This window comes from Peromyscus maniculatus, chromosome 6 (genome assembly GCF_049852395.1).
Source record: "Peromyscus maniculatus bairdii isolate BWxNUB_F1_BW_parent chromosome 6, HU_Pman_BW_mat_3.1, whole genome shotgun sequence".
Classification (NCBI taxonomy): Eukaryota; Metazoa; Chordata; class Mammalia; order Rodentia; family Cricetidae; genus Peromyscus; species Peromyscus maniculatus.
Window position 1 is genome coordinate 106,228,157 of NC_134857.1, and position 17,508 is coordinate 106,245,664.

The window sequence follows — 17,508 nt, forward strand, 5'->3', positions numbered from 1 at the left end:
TCAATATTCTTGGAAAGTGTCTTGACTTATCATTTATTTGTTCTGTTACCATAAAACTTAACTAAACTTCTAACTAGATTGGAATATGGAATTTGGGTAACCAGTGTTCCTGGGCAATGGTCACCCATATTTGGTTCTAGCATAAACTCTTTGAGGTAAGAGCTGTGCTTCTTAGAAGGTTTGTATGAAGAATAATTAATGAATGCCAAGCCTTAGCATACTAAGTTCATTCAACACTTGTCCATTCTAAGTACTGAAGTCTTGCAGTGTTTAATTCTGAGTAGCAAAATGAGAGGAGAGGAAGAAAATGCTCAGTATTTACATTTACTGGTCTCCACCAGGTTCCTTGGCTGTACATTTCTGCTTGTTCTCTTTAGAATCAGAGTTGAGAGATTAGGTTACACCATGGTCCAGTTTGAATTAAATATGTCTTACCATTTTAATGCCAGTGCTGTGGGGTATTGCTGTGACAGATGTGACTGCATTTTGGGGAGGATTTTGGAAGGACTTTGGAACTTTGGGCTAGAAGAACCATTGAGTGTTAAGAGCTCTGCGGGATGTTCTGTGGGAACTTGGAAGACAAGAATGTTGAGAGCAGTGAAAAGGATGGAGGCTGGGCTTGTGAAGTTTCAGAGGGAAGTTTAAAGACTCTATCAAAGCCATTTGTTATTTTGAATTAAGGTTCTGGTTAGGTGGGGCTGAAGAATTAGCAGTGATTAACAGGATACCAGAACTTCTAAAGTGCAACCTGTACATTACTGGGATATTTGATGCTGGTTAGCTGGAGCTAAGAAATTACCAGAGATTAAGAAGAGACTAGCATCACTGAGCTGAAATCTTCTAGGAAGTGTTTCCTGAGAGCACAGAGAAGCTGTTTCCAGAGGCCTCCATTGTAGCTCATGTTGGCAGCAGCACTTGGTAAGAGTAAGCATCACCCAGGTCGTAGAAGCATCATGGAGAGCAGCTAAGGCTCGGCACTGTGGGAGACCAGGAGAGGCCATTGGTGGAGGTGCAGCCTCAACAGCAGATGAAGAACAAGACTGAAAGAGTCATGAAAAGAAGCTGAGAATGTTAGATTATTTCATTATAACCTAGAGCCGTATATTTAAGTTATATATTCAAAGTGTTTAGCCAAGACCAAATTATTTTTCCCTTTCAATTTTTAACTCAATTATTAATACTTAAACACTATTTTTCCTTTATTTTTTATTCATTTAATTTATTGTATCATCTTTTTTCTATATTGCCATAGGTGATCCTTGACTTTTATGGCCAGAATTTAAGACCCAAACACATTTTATTCTTATTTAAAATGTTCAAATTTATCCAGACTGGGGAGGCAGCAGCAGGGGGACCCCTGAGTTCTAAGTCCAGCCTGGTCTACATAGTGAGTTCCAGGCCATCTGAGGAGACATAGTGAGAGACCCTGTCCCAAACAAATAAGTGTTCAAAGTTAAAGACATAAAAGACGAGATTTGTTTAGAACAAAACAAAACAAAAAAGGAATCAAAGCTACATAAAACCCAGCCTCCAAGGGTGCCCCATAACGACAACAGAACAGTAGAGGTCTCCAGGTAGGAAATAGACAAGAAAACATGGGACATGTGCTGGTCCCATGTGCTTGGCAATGTCAAAAATCCACAGTAGGAATCTAATGCATGGGAAGAATAGCAAAAGACATAAGTAAAACTGAGGGGGAAATTGTAGTGAAACAGGCCAGTAAATGACATTTTTGTGGGCAGAACAATGCAGACATTGAATGACGACTAAATATGAAAGAAATATTTCCTGGTGGCATTGAGTGGGAGAGGTCTATTAGAAGTATGAGCAATATTTGCAAAACCTATAGCAGAAAAGCATTTAAAATTTTTATGACTAGCTTGAGTACTTGAGTTCAAGGGCCACTCATAGGTGGAATAGCATTCTTTAAAACAGGAAAGAAAAGAATCAGGAGGAACACGTGTGACAGTGAGCAAGGAGCCTCTCAGAACAGGCGACAAAGCCTAAGCAGTCTCCATAACCGAAAGTTACCATCTTTCTGTTGTGAAATTTTAAGTGCATGATGTAATTCTCAGCACGAGCAAATTAGGATTTTACGGTATCCCGTAGAACAAAAAGCAGCAAAAAAAAAATCCGTTCACGATGCTTCTGTCTTCCGTCGGCCTCTAAACCTGCAAGTGCCACGTTTATTAAAGACCCAGAACTGGAGAGAAGGCCCGGAAAGGAAATTATCTTAGCAACCAGTGACAACTTACCTATCTTACATGCTAATTTTTTTTTTTTTTCCTCCCTGCTAATTTTTAAGCAACCGTGGCAGGACTGCTCGAGCGAGCAGGCACATTCTCGAACTTTACAGCGGTTTTCCGGACAGCCACGGATGGGAGCGCATTCCTGGGCCCCTACCTGGCCTGCTCTCTGAGAACGTGAAGCCGAGGAGAACTCACGATCTCCCTCTCCTTTTTTTTTTTTTTATTCCCCCTTCTCCCTGGGCACAGCGGAACGGGCTCGGCATGCTCACGTGACGCCAATGACGTCAGCCCCCCCACCCGGGTCGCGTGACCCGCAGCCAACCTTCCTGCGGCCCCACCCCCTCGCCACCCGAGTGGGACATCTCGCGAGAGGCCTGTCTTACTATCAGAACTTGCCGAGGTTGCAGGGGAGTTACTCTGGAGGGGAAGGAAGGTGTGGCAGGGCTGCTGCACTTTTTTTGCTTTCATTATGTTAGGATTTATGGCCAAGCAAAGGCTTATGGGGGGGGGGGGACTGCCCTAGTCTGGAAAACCACGGCAGAGGAGGGCGAAGAGGTGACCGTAAAACCTCAAATGAAACGTGGCGCCCCAGCTATCCTCGCCCCTAGCCGAGGGACAGCGGGGTGCAGCAGAGGTGGCCTCGGCTGGCAGCCCCCGGCCGTCGCTGCGAGCGGGGGATCGGGGAGGCATGGGACCCGGGTCGGGGAGCAGTAAACGCGAGCCGCGCCCAGATGCTGCGTCTGCATCCCTCGCTCTCGGCTTCCCCGGCACTGGGTGGCTGAGCGGCCGGCCGGGCTAGAGATGTGCCCGTGTGTGGGAGCTGCGAGTCGTCCCCCCTCTTCACGACCCTCGTGGGTCACTGCGACAATGCCGGTCCCGTCCTCTAACGTGCGCTCCCCGCTGCTCCGCGCGTCCCCTCCCTCCGGTCTCCCTAGACGGCTGCGGGAGAGCAGCCCGGAGGGACTCGGCTGGAGTCGCTAGAGGGAGGTGTAGGGCCGGCGAGGAGGGGGCTTCGCGGGGCGGGGAGAGGCGGGAGGAGGCGCCGGGGAGGAGCTGTGGCCGCCAGCTTCGCCCGCCCGAGCCGAGCGCACTCTGTCGCCGCACGGGTTCCCAGCCTTGGCGGCCCCGTGGGGAGCCCGGGCCACCCGCGCCACCTCCGCCCGCTCGCCCGCCCGCCCGCCCGCAGGAGCAGCCGGCCGGCTGTTCACTCTTCGGCCGCCGCCCGTCGCCCCGGGCGCTGCGCTGAGCTCGCTCTGCGGCCCGGCTGTCACTCTGCGGCCCCGGTGTCAGCAGCCACCCCCTCCGGCCGGCCCCCCGACCCCTTCTGGAGCGCAGTGCCCCGCGGCCGCGGCGGGAGGAGGAGGAGGAGGAGGAGAAGGAGGAGGGATCGCGGCGCGGGCTGGTCTGGCCACCTCGCCCCGCGCCCCGCCCCTGCGCGCACTCCCTCGCGGGCGAGCTACTTTCGGACAAGGAAAGTGAGGGCGGCCCCGGGTGACAGCGCGGCGGCGCCAGTCCCGGGAAGCCGCGTCTGTTCGCGTGTCGTCCGTCGCGCTCGCTCCCAGCGGCGCACTGTCCAGACCCGGCCATGGCTTCGACCACCACCTGCACCCGCTTCACCGACGAGTATCAGCTCTTCGAGGAGCTCGGAAAGTAAGCGTCCCTGCCTGGCATCTCCCCCCGCGACCCCCCTCCCCCCCCCCCGTCTTCCTCGTGGGGAGTGGGGAGAGGGACCCCGCAGGCCGAGACGGGGTGACGGACCCCTGGCTTGACGCGGGTGGGGCAGAGAGGGGAGGAAACCTCTGCCCCGCTGTGGCGGGTGCCCCGATACCCCAGTCCACCCTCCTCGGGTCCTCCACCTCTCCACGGGAGACTTAGAGAATTTACGATCTCTGCAGTTGTAGCTGTCATCCTGAGAAGTGTGAGCGCACGCGAGTGTGTGTGTGTGTGTGTGTGTGTGTGTGTGTGTGTGTGTGTTCTGAGAGGAAAGGAGATGCATGCAAAATGCAACATTGGTAAATAGGTGTCATCCTGCTCAGCCCGGGGTCGGTGTGTCTGCCGTCCGACCCAGGTTCCGATGAGCTGATGAGCACTGGCTCTCAGAGATGGTGCCATATTTATCGATGCCGAAAGTTCAACTTGGCTTGGTGGAGAGTCTGGTTCGGCATCCAAGTAGTTGTTCTGTCCAGGAAAAGGGCCACCCAGCAGCACCCACGCCCCTGCCCCATATCCGCTACCCTTTGCACTAAATGACTGGCTCACCATCATTCTTATAGGATTTAAGTACGTGTACATCTTTCCTGAGAAGATTTATTTATCTAGGCAGCGGAAAAGCCCTCTGGAGCTCAGGAAAGCGCTTCCCAAGGGTAGCCTAGCGTTGTGGTTGTGTAAAATGACCTCCTCCACTTAAGTGCCAGAACTTCTTGTAGATGTTAAGGAGGGACACGACACGGTACCTACCGACAGAAGATCTGTACAGGGGCGACCAGAGACCCAGCCAGGAATGCTGATTTACCAAGCATCCAACACCAAACCAGTTCCTCTGTCGCTAATTTCAACTACTAGGGAAAAGATGCATTTGTGTGTGTGCTGTAGGTTCCTACACTTGCATAAAAGGAAGTGTAAGCATTTTAAATGGAATGAAAATGATATCTTTATAGATGATCTGCTGTTGAAACATGGAGACATGTCGGAAGAGCAGCTTAATTCAAATCTCTCCCCTCCCCCAGCCCAAACCAGGCAGAGAGAAATCACCTTACCCCAGGATCTGGTAAAGCACACCAGTGAGCCCCAGATTTATGTTTTAATGAAAACAATCGCCATATTTACTTACTTGGAGCCATGTTAATTATTTTCCCTACCGAAATAAACAGGCAGCAGATTTTTTTTCTCCCTGTTCCTCGTCTCTGCTCTTTGCAGGGTTTGCTATGAGCATTTGGTGTTTTGTGAGTGTGAATTATGAAATGTTTTCAAATTTCATGTGCAAACAAGAGTGGTCATAATTGGCATTTCCATTTATTTTGTTGATTAATAATGTGTTTCCAGTCAAAAATTATTTTTATTTATCAGCATTTAAGAAGGATCTGGGTTTGCCAGCAAGAATTTCTAGATAGTGCTCTTATTATATTGCTATTTGACAGACTGCTAAAGACCCATAAATATGCTCGTGTAAGTTTCTAAGTGGATACTAGATCTGATTATACTGCTGACTTGCTAATTATTGGTTTCCAGGGGGGCATTCTCAGTGGTGAGAAGATGTATGAAAATCCCTACTGGACAAGAGTATGCTGCCAAAATTATCAACACCAAAAAGCTCTCTGCTAGGGGTGGGTATTTTAAACCACATTTATTTATATATGTTAATTTTGTACTTGTGTGAATTGGTGTTGTCTTGTAAGTAAATATAGCATGTAGTTATAATTGAATTTTAAACTTAGGCATCATGTTTCATACTGATATTTTTCCTTGCCAATTGTCCCTTGGTCTGTATACTTTGAAAGCAAATGAAAACTATAATTGTTATCAGTGACTAATTGAAATGCTGTCTTATGAGCCGTAAGTAACATAAATAAATATTTTTGCAAAGCAAATAAATGTCATGAAGTGCATTTTGCTTTTAGCTCTAGTGTGAAATAAACTTTCAGAAGGATCCTAGAATGGAAAAAATGTAAGTCTCATAACTGTCATAATTCCCCTTTCACTTTTGAAACGAGAAAACAGGTCACGGTTCAGTGGAACGTATATTACAGTTGTAGTTACAGCTGAACTTAATACATCGAGGTATATTTAACTTCAGTGGTTTTGGGAAGGAAAAAAGATCATTGCTGTAATCTAGGAAGTTAGCTTAATTTTGAAGTGCGTAGGTTAGGCCTTTAACTTAGTCTTCCGAGTTAAATTTCCCATCAGATCATACAATATATTTTATACGTGCAGTTTATAGCCACGGAGATAATTCATACTTAAAGCTATTGACATAAGTTTTTTTAAAAAAAACAACTTGGAGCAATATGCTCACAATTTTTTTTTTTTATTATTTTGTTTAAAATCATGCAAAAGCACATATACTGAAACGCTGGGCGTTACAGTGACTGCAGGCATATGCCTAAGGTATTTTCATGGGAATTTATGATTTGATGAAATTAAACTGAAATCAAAATGAACAAAATACCATACCACATCCCATCTCAGTGACCTGGTTTATTTTAAGTAATGAGAGGAAATTCCATTAGAGTTAGTTTTCCTCGATGAATATATCTTTTAAGACATGCCACTTAAGGATGCCTGGATATCATTGCTTTTGTCCTTTGCTGTGGTAAATGGATTTACAAATTCCACTTTTAAGATGTGCTGTAGAATGGAATTCTGTTGTGATTTTCTTCATCTGACTTGCCATCGTTCTGAGAAAGAGCTATATGCTACACTAACCACTAGCACCATGGAGTCCTGGTATGAAAACTAATGAGGAAGCAGCTATGCTAATTACATTTCCCCTTCTAGTCTCCACTCCATTGGGAGGTTTTTTAAGGATGACAAGGCGATGCAGAAATATAAATGCCAGCTTAAGGGAAAGAAGAAGGCTGAAAAGAGCCAGTCAGACTTTTCCCAGTGATTGTTATTTCTTCTGGTGTGATAGGTACTTTGGCAGTGGTGGGCTATCAATTTTGGGGGGTGTTACCATGTCTGTTCTGAGTCTTTTAGTGACTTTAAATTTCCTCTCAGGCAAATGAGACTTTATGAATTAGAGTCAACACTTTTTATCCTCTTCAGCTCAGACTCCCTACATCAGACTGGCAGTGGACCTGCCTGGCTCACTTCCTTCTCCTCTATGGGAGAAAAGTGCTCCAGACTGATGGGCTCCTGCCCTTCTACCAGGGCCCCTCAGCTGCTCATGCTGGGCTTCTACAATCTCCTGCCTGACTCAGAAGGCATTCTTCCTACCTTCCTTTGCTATTTTTTAGTTATTTACTTTTATTGTTTTTAGTTGTGTGTGTGTGTGTGTGCACACACACATGACTGTAAGTGCTCTGGAGGCCAGAGACATCTATCTGATCCCCATAGTTATGAACTCTCAAGTGTGGGTATTAGGAACTCAACTCCTGCTCCCTGCAGGATCAGGAAGATCCTTTATCTGCGGAGCCATCTCTCCAACCTTTTCCTCTGCATTTTTTTTTCCCTCCCAAGAACATTGTCTGTCCTGGAATGATAGGCTCTGGGCTTCAGTCCTGATTCCTGGAGCTGCTAGCCATGTGATCTTAGGCAGTTTACCTATTTTATTCTGAGCCTCAGTCTTTTCATCTGCAAAATGGGTGAGAGAGAGCCCTTTCTTACAGGGTTTTGATTGATTGGATTGGCTTGGTGTAGAGTGTGGAGTGGTGCCTTTCACGTGGTATGCTCTTAGTGAATTTCAGCTGCTACTATTACACGACAGGAATGGAGTCATGATGAAATTTCATAACTTGTTTGAAAGGTCTTTCTTAATGTGAAAGCACTTGAGAATTGCTGATCTAGTGACAGTTGTGATGTGGCCCAATTCAAAAAGCGAGCGGCTCAGTTGCTTAGTGTGTAAATTTGATCCAGTCATGCACTTTTCTAAGATCTCAGATTATCCATCAGTAAAATGGTAAAACTTACACAATGGGCTCATGGGGTGTTTCCGGTACTTAGTGAATTTTGTGAGAGCCATATCTTAACTTGAAAAGTGCCTTGCCAATTTAACTTACTACGCTTCTATGTAAAGAATATAGTAATTTCGTACAAAATGTTCTGCAACTTTATTTTATATCAACACACAATTAAGGGTGGTCATAGAATAGCTTTATTTTGCAGTGTGTATGTTTGTTTCAGTTGTACCTATATTGAATTACAAATCATTTGAAGGAAAATATACCATGCCTTCACCTTTGACATAACATTCAGGTAGACAGCATCGAGGACACTGAAGGGCTTCAGGACAGAGTAACTAGAACAAAGTGTGTCTATTACATTATTTGTAAAGCAGTTAAGTACTTTGTTCATCGCTGAGAACAAGGGAACACTGAGATCTGTAAAGTATATTCAGAGACTGTGTTTTAAAATGTAAATTTTGGAAGCTGGAGAGATGGCTCAGCAGTTAGAGCACTTGCTGTTCTTGCAGAGGACCTAGGGTTTGAGTCCCAGTGCCCACATGATAGCCAAGAACTGTCTGTAATTCTAGTTCCAGAAGATCCGAGGCCCTCTTCTGATCTCCGCAAGCACTGCATACACGTGGTGCACAGACTTACATGCAGACAAAACATCCACACAAATATTAAAAATACACAATCTAAGTTTTCTTTTAATAACTCCTTTTATAATAATTTAGTATAAGTTTTTTGTGGGAAATTTTTATAGTGAGAAACATTCAAAGTAAAATATAGAATTCAGTGCAATATGGTATGCTTAATTTTTTCCAAGAAAATAATTTTTGGGAGCTCCATTAGACACATATGTAAAATGGACAATTTTTGTGCAACTTTTTGTTTATGTTATTTGATATAACATGCCTTTGTAAAGCTAAACCTTAAGGCTATGAATTTTGAAGACAAGGAAATTTCTACCACTCAACTAATTGTTTTTAAATCCCTTTTGTGCTGGGAATTTAACCTAGGCCCTCACACATGCTGGGCAAACACACTACCATTGAACTATGTTATCTGCCCTCAGCTAGTGTTCTTTAGCTGAAACAGACAAAAAGAGAAAGTGTCATTTGTCAATAAATCCAAGGCTATGAGGGAAACTGCCAAACATTTGGCCGGATTCCTGCACAAATTTGCACATCCCTCTCTGCTGTCACTCAGGCCTTTGCTGTGCCTAGACTGTAAAGGGTTTTCAGCAGACAGTTTTAGTTGCGTTTTCGCTCACTGTTAGTCACGCACACCATATTTGGGAGACTCAAAGTCTGTTGAAGAACTTCTTTGTGTTTTCATCTGCATATGTACACAGGACATTTGGTGTTAGTGTTACTGAACATGTAGGTCAGTGGGCTCTGTATATCTTATTTGGCCACTTTCGAAGCTTTTTTTTAAAGCTCCTAAGCATGGCCAACATTTGATATCTTATATGTGGTTTACAAATTCTGAAAAGTTGTTTTAATTAGGCATGGTTAGTAAGTAGTGAGCAGTGACAGCAGAATTTGTCTTATATTTTCTTCATAGGAATTTTTGACCCAAGCAATTCGGTTAGTACCCATCAAATGCTAACTTGTTCCAGTGCAGAGATTTTGTCTCTCATCTGGCCAGGTTTGGAGCTGTGAGCTGTTACTGGGTGATGTGAAGACAGTAGTTTCAGCCCCACTAGGCTGGTGGCTCTGACTGCAAGAGCCTTCAGAAACCGTTCACGTAGTAGACGATGCCTTTTAAAATGTTTAAGTAGTAGCTATGACTTCTTGATGTCCATTTTCTAATACATGTTTTCATCCTTAGGAAGTCCTTACTACTACACAACCAGGCATACCATAGTTGTTGTTCTTATAAAAGAAAATTTAACTATAAGCTTGAAGTAACATACGGCATAGAAATATTTTTTTTTTAACATTTACTCCATTGCTAAAATTAACAAGTTGTATTTCTGTAATGTAAATCATTTTAATTTTATTATCCTAATTCCATTAGTTCCCAATTTCATAATATTAGTAGAACACAGGTCAGGACCCTAGGAAACTAGTTGACCATGTATGTGAATTCAATGTTGTATCTATACCCCCAAGTAATATTTTTGTTTTGTTTTGTTTTAAGAAAGATGTCAAAAACTGAGGCTTGATGCTTTTGTTTTTGATAGCCAAGCAGTTAAGAAATTGTCTCAGTCTCTCAACTTTGTGCCTACTTGCTTGAGTCGGAAGTAGGATTGGGTAGATAGACTGAAATTCCCAATCTGCCTTGTTGATTTGTCAGTTTGGAACCAACTGAACAATAACAACAAAAATCAAAAATAACATTTTAAGAAAAAAACTAAAAGTTTTTCTTCTGTATGTGGGCCTGAAAGTAGCATGTCTTGATACTATGCTTAAGTCATACTTACTTTGTCTTAAAAGATTTTTTTAACGTGTTTTTCCTGTGTGTGTGTGTGTGTGTGTGTGTGTGTGTGTGTGTGTGTGTGTGTGTAAACCGTGTTCACATCTCATGCAAGGGGCCTTCGCATTTCCTTGGAGTTGGAGATGGTTGTGAGCCAATGTGTGGGTGCCGGGAACTGAACCCAGGTCCTCTGCTAGAGCACCAAGTGGTCTTACCTGCTAACCCACTGCTCCAGCCCCATATTCTTTTTTTTTTAATTGAATTTTTTTTTAATACAGTATGTTCTGATCATGCTTTCCCTTCTCCAACACCTCCCAGATCCTCCACCTTCTCACCCATCCAACTCCTTTTTCTTTCTTCAGAAAACAAACACCCCCCCCAAATTCAAAACCCGTAAACAAACTAGAACAGAATAAGAAACACACACACACACACATGCACACACACACACACACACACACACACACACACACACACACACACACACTCACACACTCGCGAACCAAACATACAACCCCCCCACCCAAAACCCATAAAAACAGCAAAATTGGAAACCATAATATACAAGCAAAACCTAGTAAGACAAACAATGCCCAAACAAAAGCCATGTGAAAAAAAAAAAGTCTATAAAAATATCATTGAGTTCATTTTGCATTGGCCATCCTGCTGGGCATGGCACCTGCCTGTAAGTGTGGTTAATGTACCCAGTGAGACTCCACTGAAGAAAACTAACTTTTTGTTTTCAAGCAGATGTCAGTTGCAGGTAGCTTCTTGGTTGGGGTGGGAGCCTGTGTCCACTAACCCCTCATAGTGCTGGGACCCCGTGTGGCTTGAACCCGTGTAGGCTCTGTGCATGCTGCCAGTCTCTGCAAGTTCGTGTGTGTGCCATTCCTGTTGTGTGGAGAACGCCACTTCCTTAGAGTCATCCGTATATTGTTCTGTAGGCCTTAATGTTGGACTTTTATTTTCTTCAGTAAGTGAATTAGATTATTGTTGATAGTCAAACTAGTTAAATTTTAATCTATATCCAGGAAATAATGTTCTCTGCTTTCCAACAAGAGAGACTTAATAAACAGTGTGATGTCAGGTACCTCTCTGTGGTATTAAAGATATGGTCAGTGTCTCCCTGACTATATGAGATTACCTACCCACAAAAACACCTTTGTTTATACATTTAGGTGAACACTTTCATTTTTATTGAAATATTAAATAAAATCAATGTGAAAATTTAGTAATAAATTGTTTTTTTGTAAAGTTACCTTTAAAAAGTTATTTTTATTTATTTTGTGTGCAGGGGGGGCGTCATCCATAAGTAGAGAGAGAGAATTCATCTGTAAGCATGGGGACGTATGTGTGGATTAAACATTGGGGAGTGGGTTCTCTTCTTCTACCATGTACTTCTAAGTTTTGAACTCTGGTCATCAGGCTTGGTGGCAAACACCCTTACCCAAGCCATTCCTCTGGCTTATAAATAATCTCTTCTGAAGCCTTTTTATGTTGATCATGATATGCTAGCAATATATAACAATCATATACTGGGATTTTCCCTATATCTTATCCTTGAGCAATTCCTAGTGTCCTAGATGTTGGGCTGAATGTTTTTTCAGCTTTTCCCCTTCCTCTCCATTTTATTAGGGTATAGCATATTTTACAATTTTTTTTTTCTATTTCGTTGGCAATTAGTTAATGGTTGTTTACATAGGGATCTGTGTTAAACACTTTGCTACAATGCATTTAGTGAAATGCCCTGAAACACACCAAATGGAGTATTAGCAGGCTTTTAATTCTAAGCACCTGTCTGTCTGTTGACAACTTATAGTTCATTTCCTTTTACAGGTTATTAAACATGTTCACATGATTTATTGAAGTAGGGGTTGGGTTTGAACGTGATTACAGCATCAGAGTACTAGGAAACTGAAGATTACACAAACAGACGTCATATATGATATAATGTGTTACAATCTAGCATGAATAACACAACACCCGTTTTTAAAAGAAGAGAAGATGATTTCTTCCTGGGAAGGTCAGGGAAACTGTTTCTCCTAGTGTAAATTTAAAGAGGCTTAAAGTCATGCTGCCCCACCCCCAAGCCCAGCTCTGCAATTTGAGAAAGTTGTTCAGAATGGATGAAATATCTGATTAGAAAGAAAATGGCATTGTATTACTGCAGTAGATTTATTGCAATTGTCTGTACATAGAGAGTTTTTTTTTTAAATACAATCTCTTTTTATTTTATTTTTATCTTTTGCATTTGGGGGATTTTGAGGCAGGATTTCACTCTGTAGTCCAGCCTGAATTGGAACTCATTGCATTGCTCAGGGTAGCTTCAACCTTTTGGCAAGCCTCTCAGTGCGGGGAACACAAATATGGGCCACCACACCCAGCTATTTTATGTATTTTATTGTGCTGCTGGGGATTGAACCAGGGCCTTGCACACACTCAGCCGGAAGAGCTCTACCCCCGAGCAGTAACTCAGCCCTTTGGGATGAAATTATTTTAAGTCAAGCAGGACAGTTTTTAGCTAGCAGAACTGCTCTGATTCCAATTCAGATGTTTTCTGTAATTGTACGCAAATGCAGAGAACCTCGTCAGTTTTTGTATTCAGTTGCAGCCCTCGATATTCTGATACTCTCTTGCTCTCCCAGTCAATAATGCCATCTTCATCAATAATGATTTAGAAAAATGAAATTCTCTTGGCTGGGATTTCAAGAGTGCCTTGTAGGTGACACAGATGCACATCCATAAGACGCTTGGTTTCATTTTGTCCAGTCTATATTTCAGCCTCCTAGAAGCAATCTATTATCTCAGTTTTTTTTTTGTTTTTTTTTTAAATCGGAAGCTGAACCTTTTGCATAAGGCCTCGAAGTTAGTAAGTTGGGGCTGTAGCTCATTTGGTACACTGGTGCCTAACATCCAGGAAGCCCTGGGATAAGCCAGACATAATAGTGTAGGCCTGTAACCCCAGAACTTGATAGATGGGAAAGAAGGATCCAAAGTTCAAGGCCATCCTTGTCTCTATAATGAGTGTGAGGTCAGCCTGGGCTATATGAGTGGGATCTTGTCTTAAAAAAATAGTTAGTGGTAGAGTGAGAATCTCAACCCAGTTTCTCATGCTCTGGAGACTCTTCCCATTGCCCTACCCATGGACTGCTGGTACCCAGAATAGAAGTCTTCTGTATTTGTTTGTATGTGCTTAGCGCCATACAGAGCACCATGTCTTACACCTTTTTACAGTTCCATCTAAGTGAGGGCCCTGAGTCATATTGTTTGGAAAATACATTTAGAATTCCTACTTGTGAGAAAAAAAGATAGCATTTTAATCGCTATGGTAACGTAAGATCAAGTTGAAGTTTCAGATGACTGTGTGGTACTTTCTAGAAGGAAAAATAATACAGTGGAAAATGTTATCAAAATGCTAGGAAAGTGGTTACAGAAGAGGTTGTGAGGCTCAACCATGAGTCCTTAGCATTACTTCTGAATGATGCACTTTTTACTGCAGAGAAAAACAGCCATTTGGACAAAGGAGGACTAAGAGACATGTACTTGGAAAGGCATTCTAGTTTTCTGGTTCGTTTTGTTTAACCATTGAGGAAAGGAGGACATTTTGTTAGTTTGCAGTTTCTTCTTCGGCGGTAGCATTGAGTGTGTCAGACTCACACAGAAAGAACGAGCAGTTAAAAGGAAATAAAACGCTGTACTCCACGTCCATTGTAAAAATAGGCGTAGCCGGAGCAGCACAGGTTTGCAGAGGACACGGGATGATAATACTGGTTAACAGTTAATCTTCTCCCGAAGGTGCCCAACTGTTTTCAGATCACACAGGGATTTAAATGTTTTGGTCCATAAATTTTGGCATATCCGGTTATATATATTGAGTTTTGAAACAACAATCAAATGCTCAGTAATCCTCCAGCTGACTCTGATTAGGCTGTGCCTGCTCCTCTGAAGCTGCCCGCATGCTTCTTGCTCATCTTTATCCCTTCTCTGTCCAAAAGTCAGTTACTGTCCCTAATGATTTTAGGAGTGAGACCCTTACCAGCCTTCCAGCTGATTTTTAATTAACTGGAAGATCTTCAGTCATGGAAAACTTACATACTCACTACATAGGTTAATTGTATTTTATTTTGTATTGTATAATATAGACTCATAGAATAAAAGGCATCTTTTTTTTTTTTTAATGTACTAATATATTATTTTGGCCTGGCAAGATGCCTCGGTGGGTAAGGGTGCTCATCCTACAAGTCTGGAAACTTATGTTTGATCTGATCCCTTGATTCCATGTGAAAAAGATGAATGAAGAGACATTCATTCATAAAAAGACAACTGCACAAAGTTGTCCTCTGACCTTCACACACTCTCTCACATATATGTATAATAATAATAAAATACCATTTTACCTTTTCCATGAAGGTCTTCAAAAGATACAAAATATTTGGAAATTTTAATAGTAAATTTTTTTCCTATATTTTTTGCAGAAATTTTATTAACATGATGAATACACATTGAAACATTAAGAGTAATTTAGATGAAATGGGCTTGTTAAAAATTAGGGCTGGGGAGACGTCTCAGCAGTTAAGAGTACTCACTGCCCTTGCAGAGGGCTGGAGGTCAGGTTCCGGTGTTCACGATGGTTGGCTACCACCTGCCTGTAACTTTAGTTTCAGGGAATTTGAGGCTGTCTTCTAGATCCCATGGTACCCACATGCACAGATGCAGACACACACATACACAGAAATAAAAATTAAATCTTTTTAAAGAAGTAATACAGTGAGAGCAAATTTATCAAAATCCCATTCTGTCCTTTAAAGTCTATGGAAGGTTGAGTTATACTGTGTTATGCTATTTGTATTTAAGTTAAAATTTTAAGTTTGGATGGGGGAACTAAACAATGTGTGGCATTGGGAGGACTGTGCTTCAGTACTCTTTCAGCCTCAAACTGTGACGGGTCATCTTTCCCTTTTCTGTGAATGGTGTCTGAATTTCCCCCAGCATCCCAAGCACATGCAGTTGTCTTTCCCTTACCCCATCTCAACACATTTTCTGTCACTTTGGTGTTTATAGGGATTCATTCCAACTGGAGCTCAGTTTCCTTCTTGCTATAGTCCTTTTCATTAGCTTCCCAAACAGGTTTTCCGCCTGACAGTTGTTACATTTTTAACACACACACACTGTTAGTTCATCCTTAGACCTTTCAGCAGTGACTTCGCTCTGGGCATCTTGATAAGTTCTTGCCAGTACAGAGCAGAGAGTTTCTGTCCTCTAGTATCTCCTGATCTATTGGGGTGAATGTCAACCCGGAGAATAGAGCATTGTGAGCAGGTAAGGCCGTTGGGGAAGTTGTGCTTTGAGTTAAGACAAGGAAGAGATAGCTATACAGGCTAAGGAAGTCTGTTTAGAGGAACAAGGTCAGTCCCACCCTATGGTTGGAATGTGAGCATTCCAAATAGCGCTAGCCCAGCTCAGGTGCTGGCTCCTCTAGGGCATCACCTCTCACTCCCTCCCCTTCCTCCCTAGCTCTAGCCAGAAGTGCCTTTCACCCACTTTCAGTCCTTTGGGTTCTGAATTGCTGATGGTGCATTTCTTTTTATTGCAATTATAAATGTTGCAGTTTTGAGGTACCTTGTGGAGATTTCTTCATTTACCTTAGAATCTACCCGCTATGGTGATTATAGGATTGCAAGTACTTGCCCCTGTTGAATGAGTGGAAAAATGTGAGAGGGAACACATCACTAACATGCTCCTCTTAGAGTAGACCTCAGAGAGATGATAGGCAAGGGACAGTGGAGTTGCTGCTTCATGTCACATGAAACCCAATAATTTCAAAAATTCACTGCTGATTCACGAATTATTTCCTCAGTTTTCTCGTCACAAATCCCACTTGTTGGACAGTTTTGTCTAATCTTGTAATTTTTTGAGTAAACTCCTTAAATTTCTCATTGGTATTTCCCTCTTGTTCTATTGTAAAATGTTTGTTAATTGGGAGTGTGGTAGCATTTTAATGCCCGTTAGCCTCATCCCAACGCTGCCAGACTCATGTCACCATCACATTACTTTAAAATGTATGAGCTTGTCAATTTTGATCCATTCTACAAAGGCAAGTGATTACTTACCTTTCTGTTTATTCATGAAGCTCACTTTGAAAACATGTTGTTGCTCTTCATAGAACTTGGTATATACAAATCCTGAATGCTGTTTTCATAAAGATTTTTTGTTTTTTTTTATTTTAAATTTTAAATTTCTTTTTAAAAAAATTTGGTAATGGCAGTTAGAGGCCAGCTGATAGAATGAACTGTCTGTCACTTTGGAAATGTGGTAAACAGACAGTGAACTTGTTTCCATGTCAAGGTCTCTGGAAACAGCTGTGTGCCGGCTAGCATTTGTCTTCATACATGTTGCAAGGCACTTGAGAGTCTCCTTTTTTATGTATGAAAAATTACTAGATTTACAAGTCTAATATATTCTGATATAAATTATATGTTATATCTTGTTGTATATTATATAGAATAAAAATTCCTCTCACAGAAACGTTTCAGTGGTGATTTTAGATGGTAGTCATTACTACCATCACGGGGAAATCTCAGAAATTAGTTAAGGTGAACAAATGTTTTAAGCATTTCTTAGATAATATCTTGGCTGAATCCTTTATTATTTTAATCATATGATACATTCTTATATTAAGTATATATTAATATTTGTTAAAAAGATAATTATAAGCTTTGGGAGTACTTCTGAAAGAAATTATTTTTTTTTATAAATACATTTAAAGTTAACTATGGCATAAAATACGTAGCCTAATGTAGAATTTAGAAAAATATCAAAAAACTAAAAAGGGACATGTTTATGTCTTTCCAAACAAGCACTGATAACATTTTGTTCTTTCTTTCCTTTCAAAGTTGGTATTTTTTTATTTAAGAATTTTTAATTACATTTATGTGTTTTGTGTTGCGTGTGTGTGAATGACATTTCCGTATGTGGAGCTTAGAGAACAGCTTACAGCAATCCTGGCTGAGGACTGAACTCAGGTCATCAGGCTTGAGGGAAAGTTCATTAATCCGCTGAGCCATCTCAGCCCTCCCTTACCTTCCTCCCCTAACCTAGCTACCTCCTTCCTTCATTCCTCCCTCCTCCCTCCTCCCTCCCTCCCTTTTCTTTTCTTTGAAACTAGACATTTTGGTCTGCATTTTTACTTAAAATTACGACGTGTCCCTGTGCTGTGGCAGTTCCTTTGAATTCTT

The 17,508-nt window shown here is 42.1% G+C and overlaps 1 protein-coding gene and 1 long non-coding RNA gene across 15 annotated transcripts in view; one reads left to right on the forward strand and one right to left on the reverse strand.

Moving 5' to 3' along the window:
- Nucleotides 1–244: 244 nt before the first annotated feature.
- Nucleotides 245–2,513, reverse strand: LOC121830332 (uncharacterized). Its single transcript, XR_006073519.2, has 2 exons — nucleotides 2,256–2,513; nucleotides 245–1,040 (listed from the first exon to the last, which is right to left on the reverse strand). It is a non-coding gene; the product is annotated as an uncharacterized LOC121830332 (long non-coding RNA).
- A 911-nt stretch (nucleotides 2,514–3,424) lies between these two features.
- The window catches only part of Camk2d (calcium/calmodulin dependent protein kinase II delta), a 257,681-nt gene continuing 243,597 nt past the window's right edge, over nucleotides 3,425–17,508 (forward strand). For 11 of the 14 annotated variants that reach the window (XM_015993241.3, XM_015993259.3, XM_015993251.3 and 8 more), the window contains exons 1-2: nucleotides 3,507–3,899; nucleotides 5,478–5,572. In XM_015993241.3, the coding sequence (XP_015848727.1) occupies nucleotides 3,835–3,899; nucleotides 5,478–5,572 (160 nt within the window). In that variant the 5' untranslated portion in view covers nucleotides 3,507–3,834. Of the gene's footprint in view, nucleotides 3,900–5,477; nucleotides 5,573–17,508 lie in introns of all 14 variants that reach the window. The other 3 variants (XM_076574928.1, XM_076574929.1, XM_006970402.4) reach the window with 2 other exon arrangements.